The sequence below is a fragment of the Eschrichtius robustus genome, chromosome 6 (assembly GCF_028021215.1).
Source record: "Eschrichtius robustus isolate mEscRob2 chromosome 6, mEscRob2.pri, whole genome shotgun sequence".
Lineage (NCBI taxonomy): Eukaryota > Metazoa > Chordata > Mammalia > Artiodactyla > Eschrichtiidae > Eschrichtius > Eschrichtius robustus.
Window position 1 is genome coordinate 143,222,150 of NC_090829.1, and position 17,288 is coordinate 143,239,437.

General features: G+C 46.5%; 1 protein-coding gene across 3 annotated transcripts in view; it reads left to right on the top strand.

Moving 5' to 3' along the window:
- The window catches only part of LOC137766590 (interferon-induced GTP-binding protein Mx1), a 30,612-nt gene extending 13,605 nt beyond the window's left edge, over positions 1-17,007 (top strand). For all 3 annotated transcript variants that reach the window (XM_068547109.1, XM_068547108.1, XM_068547110.1), the window contains exons 9-16: positions 474-672; positions 3,259-3,337; positions 3,684-3,806; positions 4,215-4,356; positions 7,995-8,153; positions 10,480-10,556; positions 11,896-12,138; positions 16,364-17,007. In XM_068547109.1, coding sequence (XP_068403210.1) covers positions 474-672; positions 3,259-3,337; positions 3,684-3,806; positions 4,215-4,356; positions 7,995-8,153; positions 10,480-10,556; positions 11,896-12,138; positions 16,364-16,594 — 1,253 coding nt within the window. In that variant the 3' untranslated portion in view covers positions 16,595-17,007. The remainder of the gene's footprint in view (positions 1-473; positions 673-3,258; positions 3,338-3,683; positions 3,807-4,214; positions 4,357-7,994; positions 8,154-10,479; positions 10,557-11,895; positions 12,139-16,363) is intronic.
- Positions 17,008-17,288: the final 281 nt, after the last annotated feature.

Below are 17,288 nucleotides of genomic sequence, written 5' to 3' on the forward strand. Positions count from 1 at the left end.
GTAACTGGTCCTGGCTGGCCCAGTGTTCCTCCAAGTGTGAGCCAGACCCCACCTGCCCCAGAAATAATCGGAATATTTTTAGAAATGCAAGTCCCTCGATCCCACCGAACCTCCTGAATCCGAATCTCTGGGGTGGGACCTGAGATTCTGCATTTTAAGACCTACCTTAAGGTGGTTCAGATGCACAGGAAAGTTTGAGAGTGAACTCCTCCACTGGACAGAAAGAACACAAAAGGGCCATTACACGCTACTGTCTCTTTGGTGTGAGAGCCGAGATCTGGGTGATGTGAGCTTGGGGAGAACACAGGGGCTGAGCCTCACACCTTCGCTCTGCAAGCCCTATTGTCTGCCCCCAAGCAGGGTGGGAGGAAACCAGGGGCCAGGGGACCCGCCTTCCCAGGGGCAGAGAGCTGTCCTTACTTTTCACTCTGCGAAGCTGTGAGCATTCTCTAAGCAAAGTCTCTGGGTCGTAGGAATCTTGACGAAGCCCGATCTGGTGGACAAAGGCACCGAAGACAAGGTAGTGGACGTGGTGAGAAACCTCGTCTTCCACCTGAAGAAGGGCTACATGATCGTCAAGTGCCGGGGCCAGCAGGACATCCAGCAACAGCTGAGCCTGACCAAGGCCCTGCAGAAGGAGCAGGACTTCTTTGAGAACCACGCCCATTTCAGGTAGGCGGGTGGTGTTTTCCGAGTGTGAACCAAAATTAAGGACCTCCGTCCTCACGGGGGAAAATGGATGCTGTCTGAGATCAGATTTTGAGAGTATCCATGTGTGTTTGTTCCTTGACAATGACCGTGGAATTTGCCTGGAAGAAAAAAGGAGGAATTCACAAAGTACTGCAAAGAATAAATTTAAAACATTAAAATAAGGCAGAGATTTTTGCAATAACTGAAATAGTATGGTTCTGGAACCGGAATATAAACATAAGTGAAACAGGATAGAAACAAAGTAGAAAACCCAGAAATAAGACTCAGATACATATATTTGGTCTATGATAAATGTGGCATTTCAAATCCCTGGGCTATGTCAGTTTGATCATCAATCGGTGGCATTGAGATAATTGTTTAATATTTGGGAAAAAATTAAATTGTGACCTTACTTAACATGGGATACCAAAATATAATAAATATCAGTTGAAGTTTAAAATTAAGTACAAGAAAGGCACCATAAGCATCCCAGAAGAAAATATAGACAGAGAATTTATAATCCCAGGATAAAAGTCTTTCTAACCCTAATGCCAAAAATGAAATTTTTTAAAAAGGAAAAGACTGATAAATTGGTTAGATTTGAAATAATGAGAAGATGTAGAGTTGGTGGGAAAGGAGGGGCGTGGACCTTCACCTGTGCTGCTGAGAATGTGTGCTGAGGTCACATGCGAACCGGTCTGCATAGGTGCGTCCCCGAGGTTGAGTTTCATTTCTAGGAATTCCACCCAGGAAAGTAATCAGAGATGTATCCACTAATGTTGGCTAAAGGATGTTCAGCACAGGTTTGTTTTTTATTTAAATTTTTATTTGAGTATAGTTGCTTTACAATGTTGTGTTAGTTAAAGGTGTACAGCAAAGTGAATCAGTTATACATATACGTATATCCACTCTTTTTTAGATTCTTTTCCCATATAGGTCATTACAGAGTATTGAGTAGAGTTCCCTGTGCTATACAGTAGGTCCTCATTAGTTATCTATTTTATACATAGTAGTGTATATATGTCAATCCCAATCTCCCAGTTCATCCCAACCCCCCCCGCTTCCTCCTTGGTATCCATAAGTTTGTTCTCTACATCTGTGTCTCTATTTCTGCTTTGCAAATAAGTTCATCTGTACCATTTTTCTAGATTCCACATGTAAACAATATTATACAATATTTGTTTTTACAGATTTGTTTTTAATTGTGAAAATTCGGAATCTAAATGTTGAAAATCATGGGATTTATATAAATGAACCAGAATAAGAGATCATAGTGTTGGCAACCATTAGAGTGCTGTGCAATGAGATGCCAATAAAAAGGAGCTTATAAGATGTGGAGAAAAAAAGTGACACAGTCACTGACATCCCTTCTGTGCACACGTGTGTATGTAGGTGGAGACCCATGTCCTTCGTAAACATTATCACATTTGATGCTCCCAGAAGCCTGCAGAGACATATAATTCAGAAGAGATACTTGTACACCTGTGTTCAGAGCAGCATTATTCACAATAGCTAAAACATGGAAGCAACCTGAGTGTTCATGGATAGATGAATGGGATAAACAAAATGTGGTCCGTCCATACAGTGGAATAGCATTCAGCTTTAGAAAGGAAGGAAATTCTAGCACATGTTGTGACATGGATGAACCTTGAGGACATCATGCTCAGTGAAATAAGCCAGTCACAAAAAGGCAAACACTGTATGATTCCACTTATACGAGGCTCCTAGAAGAGTCAAATTCATAGAGACAGGGCCTGGGGGAGGGGGAGGGGGAGATGTTTAATGTGGACAGAGTTTCATTTGGGGAAGATGGGATAGTTCTGGAGGTGGATGGTGGTGATGGACGCAAAGCAACGTAATTGTACTTAATACCACTGAATGTGCGCTTACAAATGACTGAAATGGTGAATTCTATGTTATGTATATTTTACCACAATTAAAAAAATTGACAGGTGTGGAAACTGAAACTTAGGTATGAGTGTACTCTTGCAAAGAGGTGTGTGAACTCATGCTTCCTGGCTGCCCTTCATCCTAAAAAGTCCCTTAATATATAGAAAATCATGTAATAACTCACCCTGCAAACACATATTTGGAAAGAGTGAGAGAAGGGCTTGGCTTCCTTCCTCCAACCAGCCCATGGTTTAAGTTCTCCTCTTGGGGAAGGGTGGGTCCCCCAGTTCAGGGTTCATCCATACACCTGTGTCAGTATATTTTCATGAAGCTCGATACTGATATGCATTACGTATATAGAAGGGTATGTGCATGTTATGAAAATGTATCTAGAGGTGACTGTATATTTTTATAAAGACCATTTCTATAGTCAGATGTCATGAGACACAATATATCAGCTGGCAGGGATCATTCTATACCATTTTTGAAATACCCAACGTTACTGAAATTCAGTCAATTCTATGCGATCCAATTCTGAACATTTGTTGGGTACCAGATGCAGGACATTCCATCCAGTGGGATGTAACTGGATTTGCCTTGGCTTTCCCCAGCAGCAGAGAGCCGACTTGCATTTTCTGGCTAGACCCAGATGGACATGTACGTTGCCTTCTCTTGCAGGGATCTTCTGGAGGAAGGAAGGGCCACGGTCCCGTGCCTGGCCGAAAGACTGACCACTGAACTCATCACGCACATCTGTGTAAGTACTTGCAAAGCTGTCCAATCTCTGAATAGAATCCTGCAAACACAAAGCTTAACCATGTCGGCTAACAAACGTCAGCACACGTGGATCTCCTGTGCATCTTGTGAAGGTGCCGGCTCAGATTCAGGGTGTCTGGATGTGGCCCTGGATTCTCCCAGGTGGTGTGGATGCTGCCTGTCAGAGGACCACACGTTGAGTGGGATGCTAATAAACTGTCCACTTGGCCTAATTAAAAATTAGCATCTTACGAGCATTGGACTAACTCTTCCTTTCCCATCAACGCCAACCTTGACTCGTTCCCTCTTCATATTTACGTCTTTCCACTGTTTTCGATTTTCCTCAGAAATCTCTGCCCCTGTTAGAAAATCAAATAAAGGAGAGTCACCAGAGAATAACAGAGGAGCTACAGAAGTATGGCTTAGATATCCCGGAAGATGAAAGTGGAAAGATGTTCTTTCTGATAGATGTGAGTATTGCCAGGGGCGCCAAGTTGGAGAGTCACACTTCACCGTCCACAAAGGGATCGTGCGTGGGCCTTGTGCGCATCTCTCTTCACTCCCCTAAAGCTGATCCGGACTCATTCTGGCCACTTAGCACCAGAAAGGGGCTGGGGTTGGGGGATGGTGGGCAGGGAGTGGCAGACCATCCCATTCACAGCATCGCCTCTTCCTCAAGCGCCCTCACCCGAGACCCCTGGGCAGTGAGGGGAGTTTGGGGTTGTCTGCTGCCAAAGCCTCTTCTCTCCTGTCCTCCCACCCGGGCCCGTAAGGCAGCAGAGAAGGGCTCGCCCACCCTCTGCATGCATGCGACCGCCAAACTACTTTGCTTGTATTTGGAATATCTCCGCTGATACTTGTGTTTTTCTTCTTGGCAGAAAATTGATGCCTTTAATAAAGAGATCACTAATAAAATAGAAGGGGAGGAATTCGTGGGAGAGTATGACTCTCGGCTGTTTAACAAAATGCGAACCGAGTTCTACAAATGGAGTATTGTGGTTGAAAAGAATTTCCAAAAAGGTGAGTCCAAGGCACCATGGTAAACCCTGCAAGTCAAGTTGAGTCCAGGGCCGGGGGGCTGGGTGATGCAGTTGATGAAGGACGCCCAGAGTAAGGAGTTAGTGGCGTGAAAGCCACACGTGCTGTTTCATATCCCTGAACTCTGGCCAGCAAGCATCTAGTACTGATTTCAGAGGACACCTAGAGAGAAAATGCAGATTCGTTGGCCCATATCAATCATGACTCTTAGAATAATCAGCACTCCCTCATCAGTGAGCAGGTCGACATGTCATGTGTGTCATGCTCTTTTTGTTACCAATGGTGCTGCCCCTGAAATAACCCAGTTTGAGCTTGGTTAACCCACCAAGGCCTTGAAGCCTGATGTCTCTCGTAATGGATCTTATAGTTGCAGCGATGAAAAGAAAATACAACGGCTTGCTAGGTACCAGCCTTGCATCGTGAAATCCTCAGGAGTCCGAAAAAAGTAGAAAATGTGATCTGAAATTTATTTTTTTACTCCTTTAAGAAGCCTAAAGTAAATCGTATATTGACAAATGATAAAGCTACAGCAGCTGCGGGAAATTTCAAGTAACTTTGCTTTGATTCCAACAATTTGGTGGCAGGGGAGTAGGTGGAGTGGGGCTGGTTCCATAATTTATTTCAGCTGACCAGGGCTGTTCAAATTGACAGTCCTCCTTGGCTTCGAGTAATGAACATGGGAAGAGAAATCATGCGAGTTTTTGCAGAATTCAAAGGCTACACCTTTGTTCCTTGGCAGAGGGCATGCAGGGTGGGACTGGGTAAATAACACTGAGCCTTGTTGGAGAAATGTCCAGGAAGCTCATTCCTGGGGCCGTAACTTGTCATGTGTCCACAGTCTCCGTGCTGCTTACAGGAACTAAGTCCACGCACAGAGGGTTGCACGCCTGCTGTGTGCTCATGTGGAGGGAGGGCCCCGCTCTGTCCCTCTCAAGGAAGACAACAGTCCTTGGCTTCCAGAAACCCCCTCACGGCATTGCCCAGCCATGTTTTTATGGCATAAGTGCTTATGGCAGTCAGCCTGTGAGAAAAACAGCTCATTTTTTAAAATGCTAAACTCCTCCCAACAGATTATCAGTTACGTATCACTGGACACCCAAATGTAAGAGAATTAATTTGGACCCCTAACTCACCCCCTATCCAAAAATAAACTCAAAATGGATCAAAAACCAAAGTGTGTGAACTGAAACTGTAAAACTCTTAGAAGAAAACATAGGTTTAAAACTGTGTGACCTTGGATTAGGCAGTGATTTCTTTAGCTAGGACACCTAAAGCACAAGCAACGTAAGGAAAAAAGAAAAATTGGACTTCATCAAAATTTAAAACTTCTGTGCATCAGAGAACACTATCAAGAAAGTGGAAAGATGCCCCACAGAATGGGAGAAAATATTTGCAAATCATATATATCAGCAGTCCCCAGCCTTTTTGGCACCAGGGACCGGTTTCGTGGAAGACAATTTTTCCACGGACGGGGGGCTGGGGGGTAGGAGGGGGCGGGTAGTTCAGGCGGTGATGCGAGCGATGGGGAGCGGCAGATGAAGCTTCACTCACTCGCCTGCCGCTCACCTCCTGCTGTGTGGCCCGGTTCCTAACAGGCTGCAGACCAGGGGTTGGGGACCCCTGATGTATATGATAAGGGGCTAGTATCCACAATACATAAAGAACTCTTAACAACTCAACAACAAAAAGAAGAGAAATAATCCAATTTAAAGATGGACAAAGGATTGGAATAGACATTTCTCCAAAAAAGAAGATTTACGTGTGGCTAATAAGCACATGACAAGATGCTCAGCATCATTAGCCGTCAGAGAAATGCAAATTAAATCCACGGGGGAGAGCCCATCTCACACTTACTAGGATGGCTACCATCAAAAAGACAGTTAACAGGAAGTGTTGAAAGAAATGTGGAGAAATTAGAACCCTCGTGCACTGCTGGAGCAAATGTAATGGTGAGATGCTTTGGGAAACATTCTAGCAGTTCCTCAAAACGTTAAACAGATCGTTACCGGATGACCTGGCAGTTTCATTCATAGGTGTATACCCAGGAGAATGAAAATAGGTGTTCACACGAAAACTTGTATATGAATGTTCTTATCAACATTATCCATAACAGCCAAAAAGTGGAAACAATGTAAATGTCTGTCAGCTGATGAATGGATAAACCAGTTGTGGTATATTCATATGTATTAATTTGCTAAGGCTGTCACAGTAAAGTACCACAGACTGAGTGTCTTAAACAACAGAAATTTATTTTCGCACAATGCTGGAGGCTGGAAGTCCAAGGTCAAGATGTCAGCAAGTTTGTTTTTTTCTGAGGCCTCTTTTCTTGGTGTGTCGATGGCAGCCTTCTCCCAGTATCTTCACATGGTCGTCCTTCTGTGTGTGTCTGTGTCTTGATCTTCTCTCCCTATTAGGACACCAGTCATATTGGAGTCTCCCCTCATGATCTCAGGTCAACTTAACTACCTCTTTAAAGGCCCTGTCTCCAAATGCGGTCACTTTCTGAGGCACTAGGGGATAGGACTTCAACAAATGAATTTGGGGGAGACACAGTGCAGTGCCCAATGGAATATTATTCACCCATAGAAAGGCATGAAATCCTGACCCATGCTACGACATGGATGAACCTTGGTGGCATTATGCTAAGTGAAAGAAATGAGACACAGAAGGCCACAGATTGTCTGATTCCATGTATATGAAATGTTCAGAATAGGCAAATCCATAGGGATAGAAAGTTGATCAGTGGTTTCCAGGGGCTGAGGAGAGAGGGAAATGGGGAATGACTGCTGTTCTGTGGTGTGATGGAAACGTTCGAGAATTAGGTAGTGGTGACGTCTGCACCACTTTGTGAATATACTAAAAATTGTACACTTTAATAGGGTGAATTTTATGGTAAGTGAATTAGATCTCGATTTTTTTAAATGCCTCTGAGAAAATATCTCCTGACCAAAAGAGGGCAACCAGGCTACCATCCCTGGTTAGTTCTTCAAAAAAAAAAAAAAAAGGAACCATAGCCCTTCTGCATTTTTACCCCGCAGTGGAGGTGTTTCTCCACACTCCAGTTTGTTGAGAGTAAAAAGAATTCCAAGAATATAAAGAAAAAATTAAGTGCTTTATGTAGTAAACAGTGATACCATATCACATTAATAATCTAACTATATTATCCCTTTGATTTATAAACACTTTCTACTCCTGCTACAGCCCAGGAATATGTGCTGTGCCACTGATTCTAGCTGGTGTTATGGTCATTTCTATTTTTTAAAGGGTCTGCAATCATAGTATTCTATGATACAATTTTTAAAAAAAAAAATCGAATTTGATTTACAAAATTCCCTACTCAGGTACCTTTTCAAGAATCTGTCTTACTCTAAGTTGCTGCATTTGCTGTTTTTTGACGTCCTACCCTGGCTCTGTTCTTGCCGTCTTGAGATGACTAAGGACAATTATCTCGAGATCTGTTTCTTTACTGCAGTCCTTGAATCTTCTTCGATTTGAAAATCAGATTTGATTTTTTTTCCTGCCCCTCTGTACTTTCAGAAAGTTTAGAATGGTATTGTGTTCAACAAAACCTGCAAGGCCATTTTTGTAAAATAATTCAGAGCTGTTCTTTCCTTCTGTAGGTTACAACGCCATATGTAAAGAAATCCAACAGTGTGAAAATCGGTATCGTGGCAGAGAGTTGCCAGGGTTTGTGAATTATAAGACGTTTGAGGCCATCATAAAAAAGCAGGTCGGAGTTCTGGAAGAGCCGGCTGTGGACATGCTGCACACAGTCACTGGTGAGTCCTTGCTTTTGCTTTTAGGTATTTTATTTCTCGGACAGGGTCGAAGCTAGTACTTCCTGCTGGGGTGTTTTCCAACACAACAAGCCAACCAGTCTTCTTCTCCAGGCACCACCTGGGTGTCTCACAATTCATTCCCGTTCTGACACTAACTGCTCGGAGTTAGCACAGACCCCACAACTTAGGGGTCAGCCCACAAGACCACCCACTTCAGACGGCAGCTCCATGTCCGAGCCTCCTGTACTTCTGAGTGACCAGCTGTACATCAGAGCTCCCACGACCCCCTCCTTGGGCTCCATCCTCTGCTAGAACAGCTCACGGTCTCAGGAACACGCGCTACTTACCTGTACTGGTTTGTTATAAAGGATTTGCTTACCTTTACCAGTTTATTATAAAGGATAGTACAAAGGTTGCAAATGAAAGAGATGCATAGGGTGCGGTCTGGGCAGGTCCGAAGTGCAGGGGCTTCTGTCCCGAGGCGAGGCGGGGCGGCGCGGGGCACCACCCTCTCGGCACGTGGACGTGTTCCCCAGCCTGGAAACTCTCCGAACCCTGTCATTAAGGGTTTTTATGGAGGTATAATCCATTATCCTATGGAGGCATAATCAAATTTTAACTCAATCTCCAGCCCCTCCCCCAGCCCCCAGAGGTTGGGGAGAAGGGGGAAGATTGGGCTGAAAGGCTTCTAAACAAAGACTTGGTCTTCCTGGTGACCAGTCCCCATCCTAAAGCTAACTAGGGCCGCCTCATTAGAACAAGAGATGCTCCTGTGTCAACCAGGAAATTCTAAGGGATTTAGGAACTCTGTGTCAGGAACCAGGGACGAGAGCTGAATGCATATTTCCTATCACACCTCACCTTCCTCTACTCCGTTGCTATGAATACTTCACAGTCTCAAAATACTCTGTTTATTTGAAATCTCTGAGAAGTAAGGTTGATGACTAAACAGCGCTACATTATGCGAGTGTCTTGAGCCTCTAAAGTGCTGTATGAACCTAGGGTGGTGTCACTGTTGTCACGTGCAAATGGGAAACTACGTCCGCACCGTCGAGGAGAAATGCAGCATGAAATGGTACGGACCACTCCCTTCTCCGTGAAATGCTTTGCTCCTCGGTTTCCGAGAGATCCCTGAATCTCTTCTCTTCATCGCCACCTTGGCTGACCCCCTTGTCACTCAGGCTTCAGCTGTCTCCTTTTAGCACTAAGTGATAGTCTTTCATGGATCCACGACCTAGTAGTGGTGGGGGGGACAGCCTTATAAGAGTTTCTAAGACATGTATTTCTAATTAAATTTTACCTTTAAGCTTAATAGCTATAAGCTGAAATCTGTAATTGTATTTTGTTGATCAATTGTGCATAATTCATTCGGTCCTGAAGAAAATTGTTAGTACTTCAAGGCTTCAAGTTACAGATAACATTTATATATATATATGTAATAAATATATATATATATATATATAGGTATATAATATATATATATACCTACTTCTGAAACATGCAATTTGGAGTCAAAAGATTTCCAAGCATAAAGATGCTGTACTAAGATAACATTCTGTGAGGAAGTCAAGTGGAAATATGGGTCTCAAAAATAAAAAGAGGCTTCCCTGGTGGCGCAGTGGTTGAGAATCTGCCTGCCAATGCAGGGGACACGGGTTCGAGCCCTGGTCTGGGAGGATCCCACATGCCGCGGAGCAACTGGGCCCGTGAGCCACAATTACTGAGCTTGCGCATCTGGAACCTGTGCTCCGCAACAAGAGAGGCCGCGATAGTGAGAGGCCCACGCACCGCGATGAAGAGTGGCCCCCGCTTAACACAACTAGAGAAAGCCCTCGCACAGAAACGAAGACCCAACACAGCCATAAATAAATAAATAAATAAATAAAAATTTAAAAAAAAACAAAAAAATAAAATAAAAAGAAACAATGTAAATTTTCTGATTGAAATAAGAGTTTGTTCACCTCTTTCTTTCAAATGAATTAGAGCTATTTCGATTCCATTGATGTATTTAAAAGAGTGATGTGTTTTACTATAAATATTAATATATTTATAACTTACCAGAAATTGCATTCTTTGCAACTGTTTATATTTGGGATGACAATTTAAACGTCAAGTAAATATGCCAGGGAACATTTAGCTTTTCAAGTTCCTCCAGGGAGTTTTTGAGCAAAAAAGCACACGTTCCTCCTTCAGTGAGAAGAGAGGAGGGGAGGGAGGGGGGAGGGAGGGAACTGTTTCCTGCTGTTTTATCCTCTTAGTTTTTACAATCTGTGAAGATCATGGATCCTTCTAGCAACACTGGACTTCTTTGTTTTTCTTTCACCAGATATAATCCGGGCTGCCTTCACAGATGTTTCAGAAAAAAACTTTAATGAATTTTTCAACCTCCACAGAACTGCCAAGGTAAAACCCACCAGATGTTACTTAAAAAAAAAAAAAAAAAAAAAGAATGTAAGCCTGACACTAGAAAATAGATTTCTTACATTAAGACTGTTGAACCTTTATTATGTATTTGGAGGAGCAAATAATCAAGATCAATAGTGAATCTAGCGATTTGACCAGTGATGTCTGGTTAAAGGCAGTAAGAGGGAGCGAGAGAGTGAGAATTCGGAAAGGAAATATTTAGTCACAGGAACAAAAGAGAGCTGTAGTGAGTGGGGAACACTGTCACATCTGAAGAAAATGGCCCTGAATCCCAAAACTCATTGAGGAAGCCGAATGGAAAAGACTTGTCCAATCTCAGAACAAGGGCTCCCCCTCGTCCTGCTTGGGCTACATAACTGATACCACGGCAGACATTTACTTCTCACCGTCCAGGAGGCTGGAAATCCCGGCTCGAGGTGCTGGCTGACTTCTCACTGTATCCTCCCATGGGTGGCGGGGGGGAGACAGCTCCCTGATGTCTTTTCTCAGAGGGGCACCAATTCACTCGTGAGGGCTCTACCCCTCATGACCTGATGACCTCCCGAAGACCCCACCTCCAAATGCCATCCTATTGAGGATTAGGCTTTCCATGTATGAATATGGAGGGGATGGAGACCCAGTACAGATGGGAAGACTGGCTCTGCCTTTCTCAAGCCAGAGATCTTGGGGCTACTTAACGTGCCTGGGCCGCCGGCTTCTCATCCGTGGAATGGGACTAAGAATGCCTTCTGCAGGAGGTTGTAATGAAACATAGAGGAAAAGGTTTAGGACTGCACCTTGGCATCGTGCGTCACGCTCAGTGGCACTCAGTGAAGTCTGGGGGTCCAGATACTTTCTGTGTGAAGGGTCTCCTCCCTGGCTTTCTGGCAGCCAGTTTCTCTAAACTCCAGGAACGTGAAACGTACGGAATTTGGCTGATTGAAATCTAGCCTCCATCTTATCCCTGTGAGCTCTCTGGTGGAAAAATACTCCTCCTCCTCAGATGGAAAAACGTGTCAAAGAGAAAAGGAAACAGCTGGAGATCAGGCCCAAGAACAGAGCCCATGCGGGTTCCCAGGCTCTGGGGATGCAGGGGATGCAGGGTCTGCTCACGTGTGTGGCTTAGGCTTCCTGGGAAATTCTGACCCTTGGCTGGGAATGGCAACCCCGCCTCCCCATGCCCAGATAAGCCGACATAGGGACAAGACAGTGCTCCAAAGCCACATGCTTTTTTCCAGTTGGCACTTGCTGGTGGAGGTCTTTGCAGAGGACCTCTCTTCCTGCGACCCAGTGATTTGTTGTTTCTAGAAGGAAATTTTGTGTGTCTCCTTTGCCGTAGTCCAAAATTGAAGACATTAGGTTAGAACAAGAAAAGGAAGCTGAGAAATCGATCCGACTACACTTTCAAATGGAGCAGATCGTCTACTGCCAGGACCAGGTTTATCGGCGTGCGTTACAGAAGGTCAGAGAGAAGGAGGCAGCAGAGGAAAAGAACAGAAAGCCAAACTCTCATTTCCAACCACAGAGCCTCTCAGACCCCTCCATAGCAGAGATCTTTCAGCATCTGATCGCCTACCACCAGGTGAGTCTGCGAGCCCCTCAGAACGGCACTTCTCATCTGTTTCCTTTCTGTGAGTGCCTCTCTTCTGTCTTGTCACTGTAAGGTGACCGCCAGCTCCATCTTTCAGCCCTGGGTAAGCCTCTGTAGAAGCAACTCGATCAGAGAGATGAGAAGGGTTGTTACTTACAGCCACTTGAATCTGGTTTTGGCTGGCTGTGTGGCCCTGGTCAAGTTACTTAATAACCTCTCTGAGCCTTAGCTTTCTTCTCTATAAAGTGGTACCTCCTCTCGGGGTTCTTGTGAATATTCAGCGTGAGGAGTGTGAGTGAACCCCTCCCCGCAGCTTTGGAAGGCGGCGGCCTCTGGCCGCAGACAAGCTGCTCGCAGAGACATGCGCTTTGGTTGCTACCCTCCATTTCAAATAACTTGAAGGGCCATCACATTCATCCTGGGGAAGGATGCCCAACTCAGAGCCCTTGGGATATGTGAAAGTCTGGAAAGGAAAGCAAATGGCAGTCTCCTGGTTTACCAGATGTCTCCATCACTTCGGGCGGAGCCTCTCACACTGACCCTGCTCGTGCATGTACAGGATCCTGTGGAAATGCAGAGGTGGGGCGTGGCGGGTCTGAGGTGGGGCACGATTCTGCACTCCTGACGGGCTCCCAGAGGATGCCACACTGCTGGACGGGGATACACTCTGAGCAACAAGGCTCAAACTGAGGGTGGAGCTCCGTGTCCTGCAGACCCTAGGATGTGTGAGTGAAGCCAGTGAAGGGCAAGGCGGGGGCACCTGTGTGCCCCTCGGCTTCTCCTGCAGCTAAGCGCAACCCCCTTCATCTGCTCACCTGCCTGGCAGAGCCTTTTAGAGTGAGTAATGCGTGTGCACGCACGTGCACACACACACACAAACACATGCACACGTTAAGGCCTTCAACTGATTGGGCGAGGCCCACCCACATTCTAGGGGATGATCTCCTTTACTTCAAGTCAACTGATCGGAGCCATCAACCACATCTACAAAATACCTCCACAGTAACACCTAGATGAGACTTCAATTGAATAAGTGGGTCTACAGCCCGGCCAAGGTGACACATGAAACTGACTGTTACACCTGGGGAAAGGATAAGGCTTGTTTTATATTGATAAATACAAGCAAAGGAATTGGCTTATATGATTGTGGAGCCTGGCTGGTCAAGTCCAAGATGTGTAGGACAAGCCATCAGGAAAGCCAGACAGGAGACTCCTGGGTAGGAGCTGCAGAGTGCTGAGCACAGGCCGAAGTCCTTCTTCCTCAGGGAAATTTCTGTCTGCGTTGGAAGAGCTGACATCTTTGTGACTTTAAATTTCCTATTCAGGAACATCAGGGGTCTTTCCTTCTTAAGATCTCCTTTCTGGGGGCCTTAGAAGTGTTTTAAAGTTCTCTTTGTGTAGATCGTGCGCACTTCTGGAGTTTATTCCTACATCTTTCCTCGACTTTGTCCCTCCCGGAAACGAGCCTTTTCTTCCATTATATCTTCTGTTTGTTGTTAGTAGATACGATTTCTGTATATTGTCTTATACCTGTTAACCGTACTGATTCTCTTTTTGTTTGTGGTAGTTTTACAGATGATTCTCCTGAGTTTCCCTAGTAGACACTCATCCCTCTGCAAATAGTGGTGGCTTCACCCTCTCCCTCCTCTTTCCAGTTTTATACTTCAAACTTTTCTCGCCTCATCTGGTCCCTTCAATGCAACTCGAAGCGATAGTGAGCCAACAGACAGCCTTGCCTTGTCTCTGGCTTTAATGAGAACCCCACTTTTCCTATTAGGTATGACCTCACTGGCTAAAGTCAATGTGTCAGCGGGCTGTGTGCCTTCTCGAGGTTCTAGGGGAGAATCTCTTTCTCTGCCTCGTCCAGCTTCTAGAGGCTGCCCACATTCCTTGGCTCGTGTCCTCTTCCTCCATCTTCTAAGGCCGCCAGCCGTGTTGCATCCCTCCACCCTTCTGCCAGACTCACGTCTCCCCCTGACCCTCCTGCCTGCTTCCCTCTTTTGCACTGGGCCCGCCAGACTCTCTGGGATGACTCCCTCTGTTAACATCAGCTGCTTAGCAATCTTAGTTCCATCAACAACTGCAGCTCGCCTTTGCCATGTAAAGGACGCGTTTGCAGAGTCTGCGATTAGGACAGGGACATCTTTGGAGCTGTTACCCTCCCTGGCACACCCATCATGAAGTGTGTTGGATTTCCCTGGGGCAATGATTTGCACAGTATCCCCGGGGAAAGGGCCCAGGGGAGAGGTCCAGGGGAGCTGATTTTCACTACTCAGAAATTTCCTCTCAGCTACCAAGAGATGGTCTCATGCCAACGTGGCCCTTCTGTGTGATTCTCTGTGTGGCCCACCACCTCAGCTCCCCACACCCACTTGGTCAGGAAGAACTCTGCACCAGCCCTGCTCACTGGGCTACTGTGCTCACCAGGTAGCTCCCCGGCAGGAAAGGCTTTCCCTCTCCTTCCCTGTCTGACCCATGCTGCTCCCCTCCCCCTATGTGGCTCTGCCTGACCACCCCTGCTTCTGTTACACGTGGGTCACAGGCTGAACATTACCCATCTCCTACTTCACCAAAACTAGGGATGATTTGGATGATCTCCAGGACAATGGGAAAATGACTTTTGCAGCCGTGTTCATACCAGACTCTCAAAAGCTGTTTGGGTGTGTGGTTTTGTCGGTCAGACAGACCAGCCCTTCCTTTCAGCTGGTGTCCATTCTCCAACATCAGACGTCGGTTTCTTGGCCCCAGCATCCCCCTGGAATACCTCCATCTGCCTGTCCCTCCTCTCCCGCCCTGCATTGGTGACACTGGCGGTCCCATCCCTCACCTGCTCTCATCCTGGGGCACGGAGCGTGTGTTCCAGCTCCATCTCACTGATTCCCTCCACTCACATACCCTGAGTGCTTGCTTCACGCCTGGCATCTTTCTAAACTTTTATTTTTAGCTCATGTAATCTTCTCAGCCCTCCCATGAGGCCAGGTGCTCACACTATAGAGAAGGAAACTGAAGCACAGAGAGGTCGCAGAACTTGCTACACAGTACCAGTATATATCAGCTTGTTGAGAGATCAGCTTATCTTAGGAAAGAGAAACTTTGCAGTAACAGGTGGGGTGTGTTGATGTTACCCAGCTCAGGTTCTGCTTCTCATTGCTCAAGAATCCAGTACTGAGAGACGAGTATTGGGTAAAATGAAAGACAGCTTTATTCAGGAAGCCAGCAGTCCTGGGGAGAAGGTGGACTCATGGCCCAAAGAACCAATTCCCCATTTTCCAGGTTTTGTTTGGAGATTCTATAGGGAAAAGAGGAAGGGTTATGTGCTAAAGGGAGGGTTGTGAGATGCGTGATGAGCTCGTGGGCATTCCTCTGATTGGCTGGTGGTGAGATCACCAGGAGTCAACATCATCAACCCTCTGGTTCCAGCCGATCTGGGGTCTACGTGATCGCGGGCAGCATATAATTAACTTCTTTTACCTGGCGGGGGTTTTAGTATCTGTAAAGCAGCTTAGAGGACATGGCACAGAACATTGTCTGTAGCCCTTGAGGAAGAACTAAAGGTCCTTGACTTTGTTTAATGGCTAAACTATTATTATTTTCTTTTGCTTGACTATTTTCCTTTGTTGCTGCCTTTTTTCATTTCTCTGATTAAATGTATTCTTTGGATACTTTTTTTTTTTTTTTTTTTTTTTTTATAGAGAAAGGGCAAGCAGAGGACACGGGTAGGGTGAGGAGGGGCTGTTGTCCCAGGACCCCATAGGGACCTGCTCAGTTACAGAGAGGGAGAAAGGAAGGTTGAAACGAACTTTCAACGTGCCTAGAACTCAGAGAGCTCCCTCCGTGGCTTTTGATAGCCCAGCTCCTTTTCTGCTAAATAATTTTAGCCTAAAAGGTTATAAAATCTTTGGGGCAGAGTTGTAAATAACTTAAAAATGTAGTTTTTGTACTCAGTCTGCCCATTTACCTTTTTAGAGCACATTTTACCCTCTTGCATCAGAAGTAAGCACTTAGTGGTCAGGAGAGGCTGGTGGGAGCCCAGGCTCGGGGTTGGCCCCCGACGCGGTGCCGCCTGGAGCACAGAGGACGAGGGTGCCTTTGAAACCCAGGTGGGGAGCTTGCGCCCGCCAGGGCTCGTCCATGCCGGGGCTCCGCGGTGACGTCAGGGTCTCCGGGCGGCCGCAGCCCCTCACCCTCCTGTGAACTGCCCCTCCCTTCCTGCCAGGAGGTCAGCACCCGCATCTCCGGGCACATCCCCTTGATCATCCAGTTCTTCATGCTCAAGACGTTCGGCGGGCAGCTGCAGAAGGGCATGCTGCAGCTGCTGCAGAGCAAGGACGAGTACGACTGGCTGCTGAAGGAGCGCAGCGACACCAGCGACAGGAGGAAGTTCCTGAGGGAACGGCTGGAGCGGCTGACCCGGGCTCGGCGCCGGCTCGCCAAGTTCCCCGGCTGAGCCCGCCCTCCCGCCGTCCCGCCCCGGGGTCTCCAGGGAGCGGACGACCGGCATCTCTCCCCGCCAGCCTCGCGTCATTCGCTGACCATTTCACGGTTGCTCCAGTGGTTAGTAGTCAGACTGCGGCCATCATCCCTGCTGTTAGCGCATGACGACCTAGTAAGAAGCTGTGATGGGCACGCTGGCTTCAAGCATCAAGCAACTTACATAGGGGGTCCACGCCTGCCCTGCCTGTTCCCTGAACTCTCTCCATCACTTCAACAGTTACCGATGCCCACACAGCATCCTAAAAGGGTCTTTCCAGTTTCTGTAATAGCCTTTCACACCCGACGTTTTAGGGGCATTAGTGCCACGTGTGTGAGTGCACATAGAAGCCTATTTCTTTGATTTGTAATAAACTCGTTTCGACCAGACATTTCTCTGACACCTTCTGTATTTGGGGGGAGAAGTCTGACGATGACAGCAGGCGAGAACGCGTGGAGCGGTCGGTGGGCACTACCGCTTCCCTCCGTGCTGGATCAGGTCACGACGAACAGTTGAACAGAGGAATGTGGTCCGTTATTTATGAGAGGCTGAAGGGAAACGGGGAATACAGTTAAAAAAATGGGACAGCATGGGAAGCAGTCGGCGTTCGTTGTTTATAACGTGTGCTGATCAAGTGTCCAGTCTGCTAAATCGCTGGCCACCTGGCATG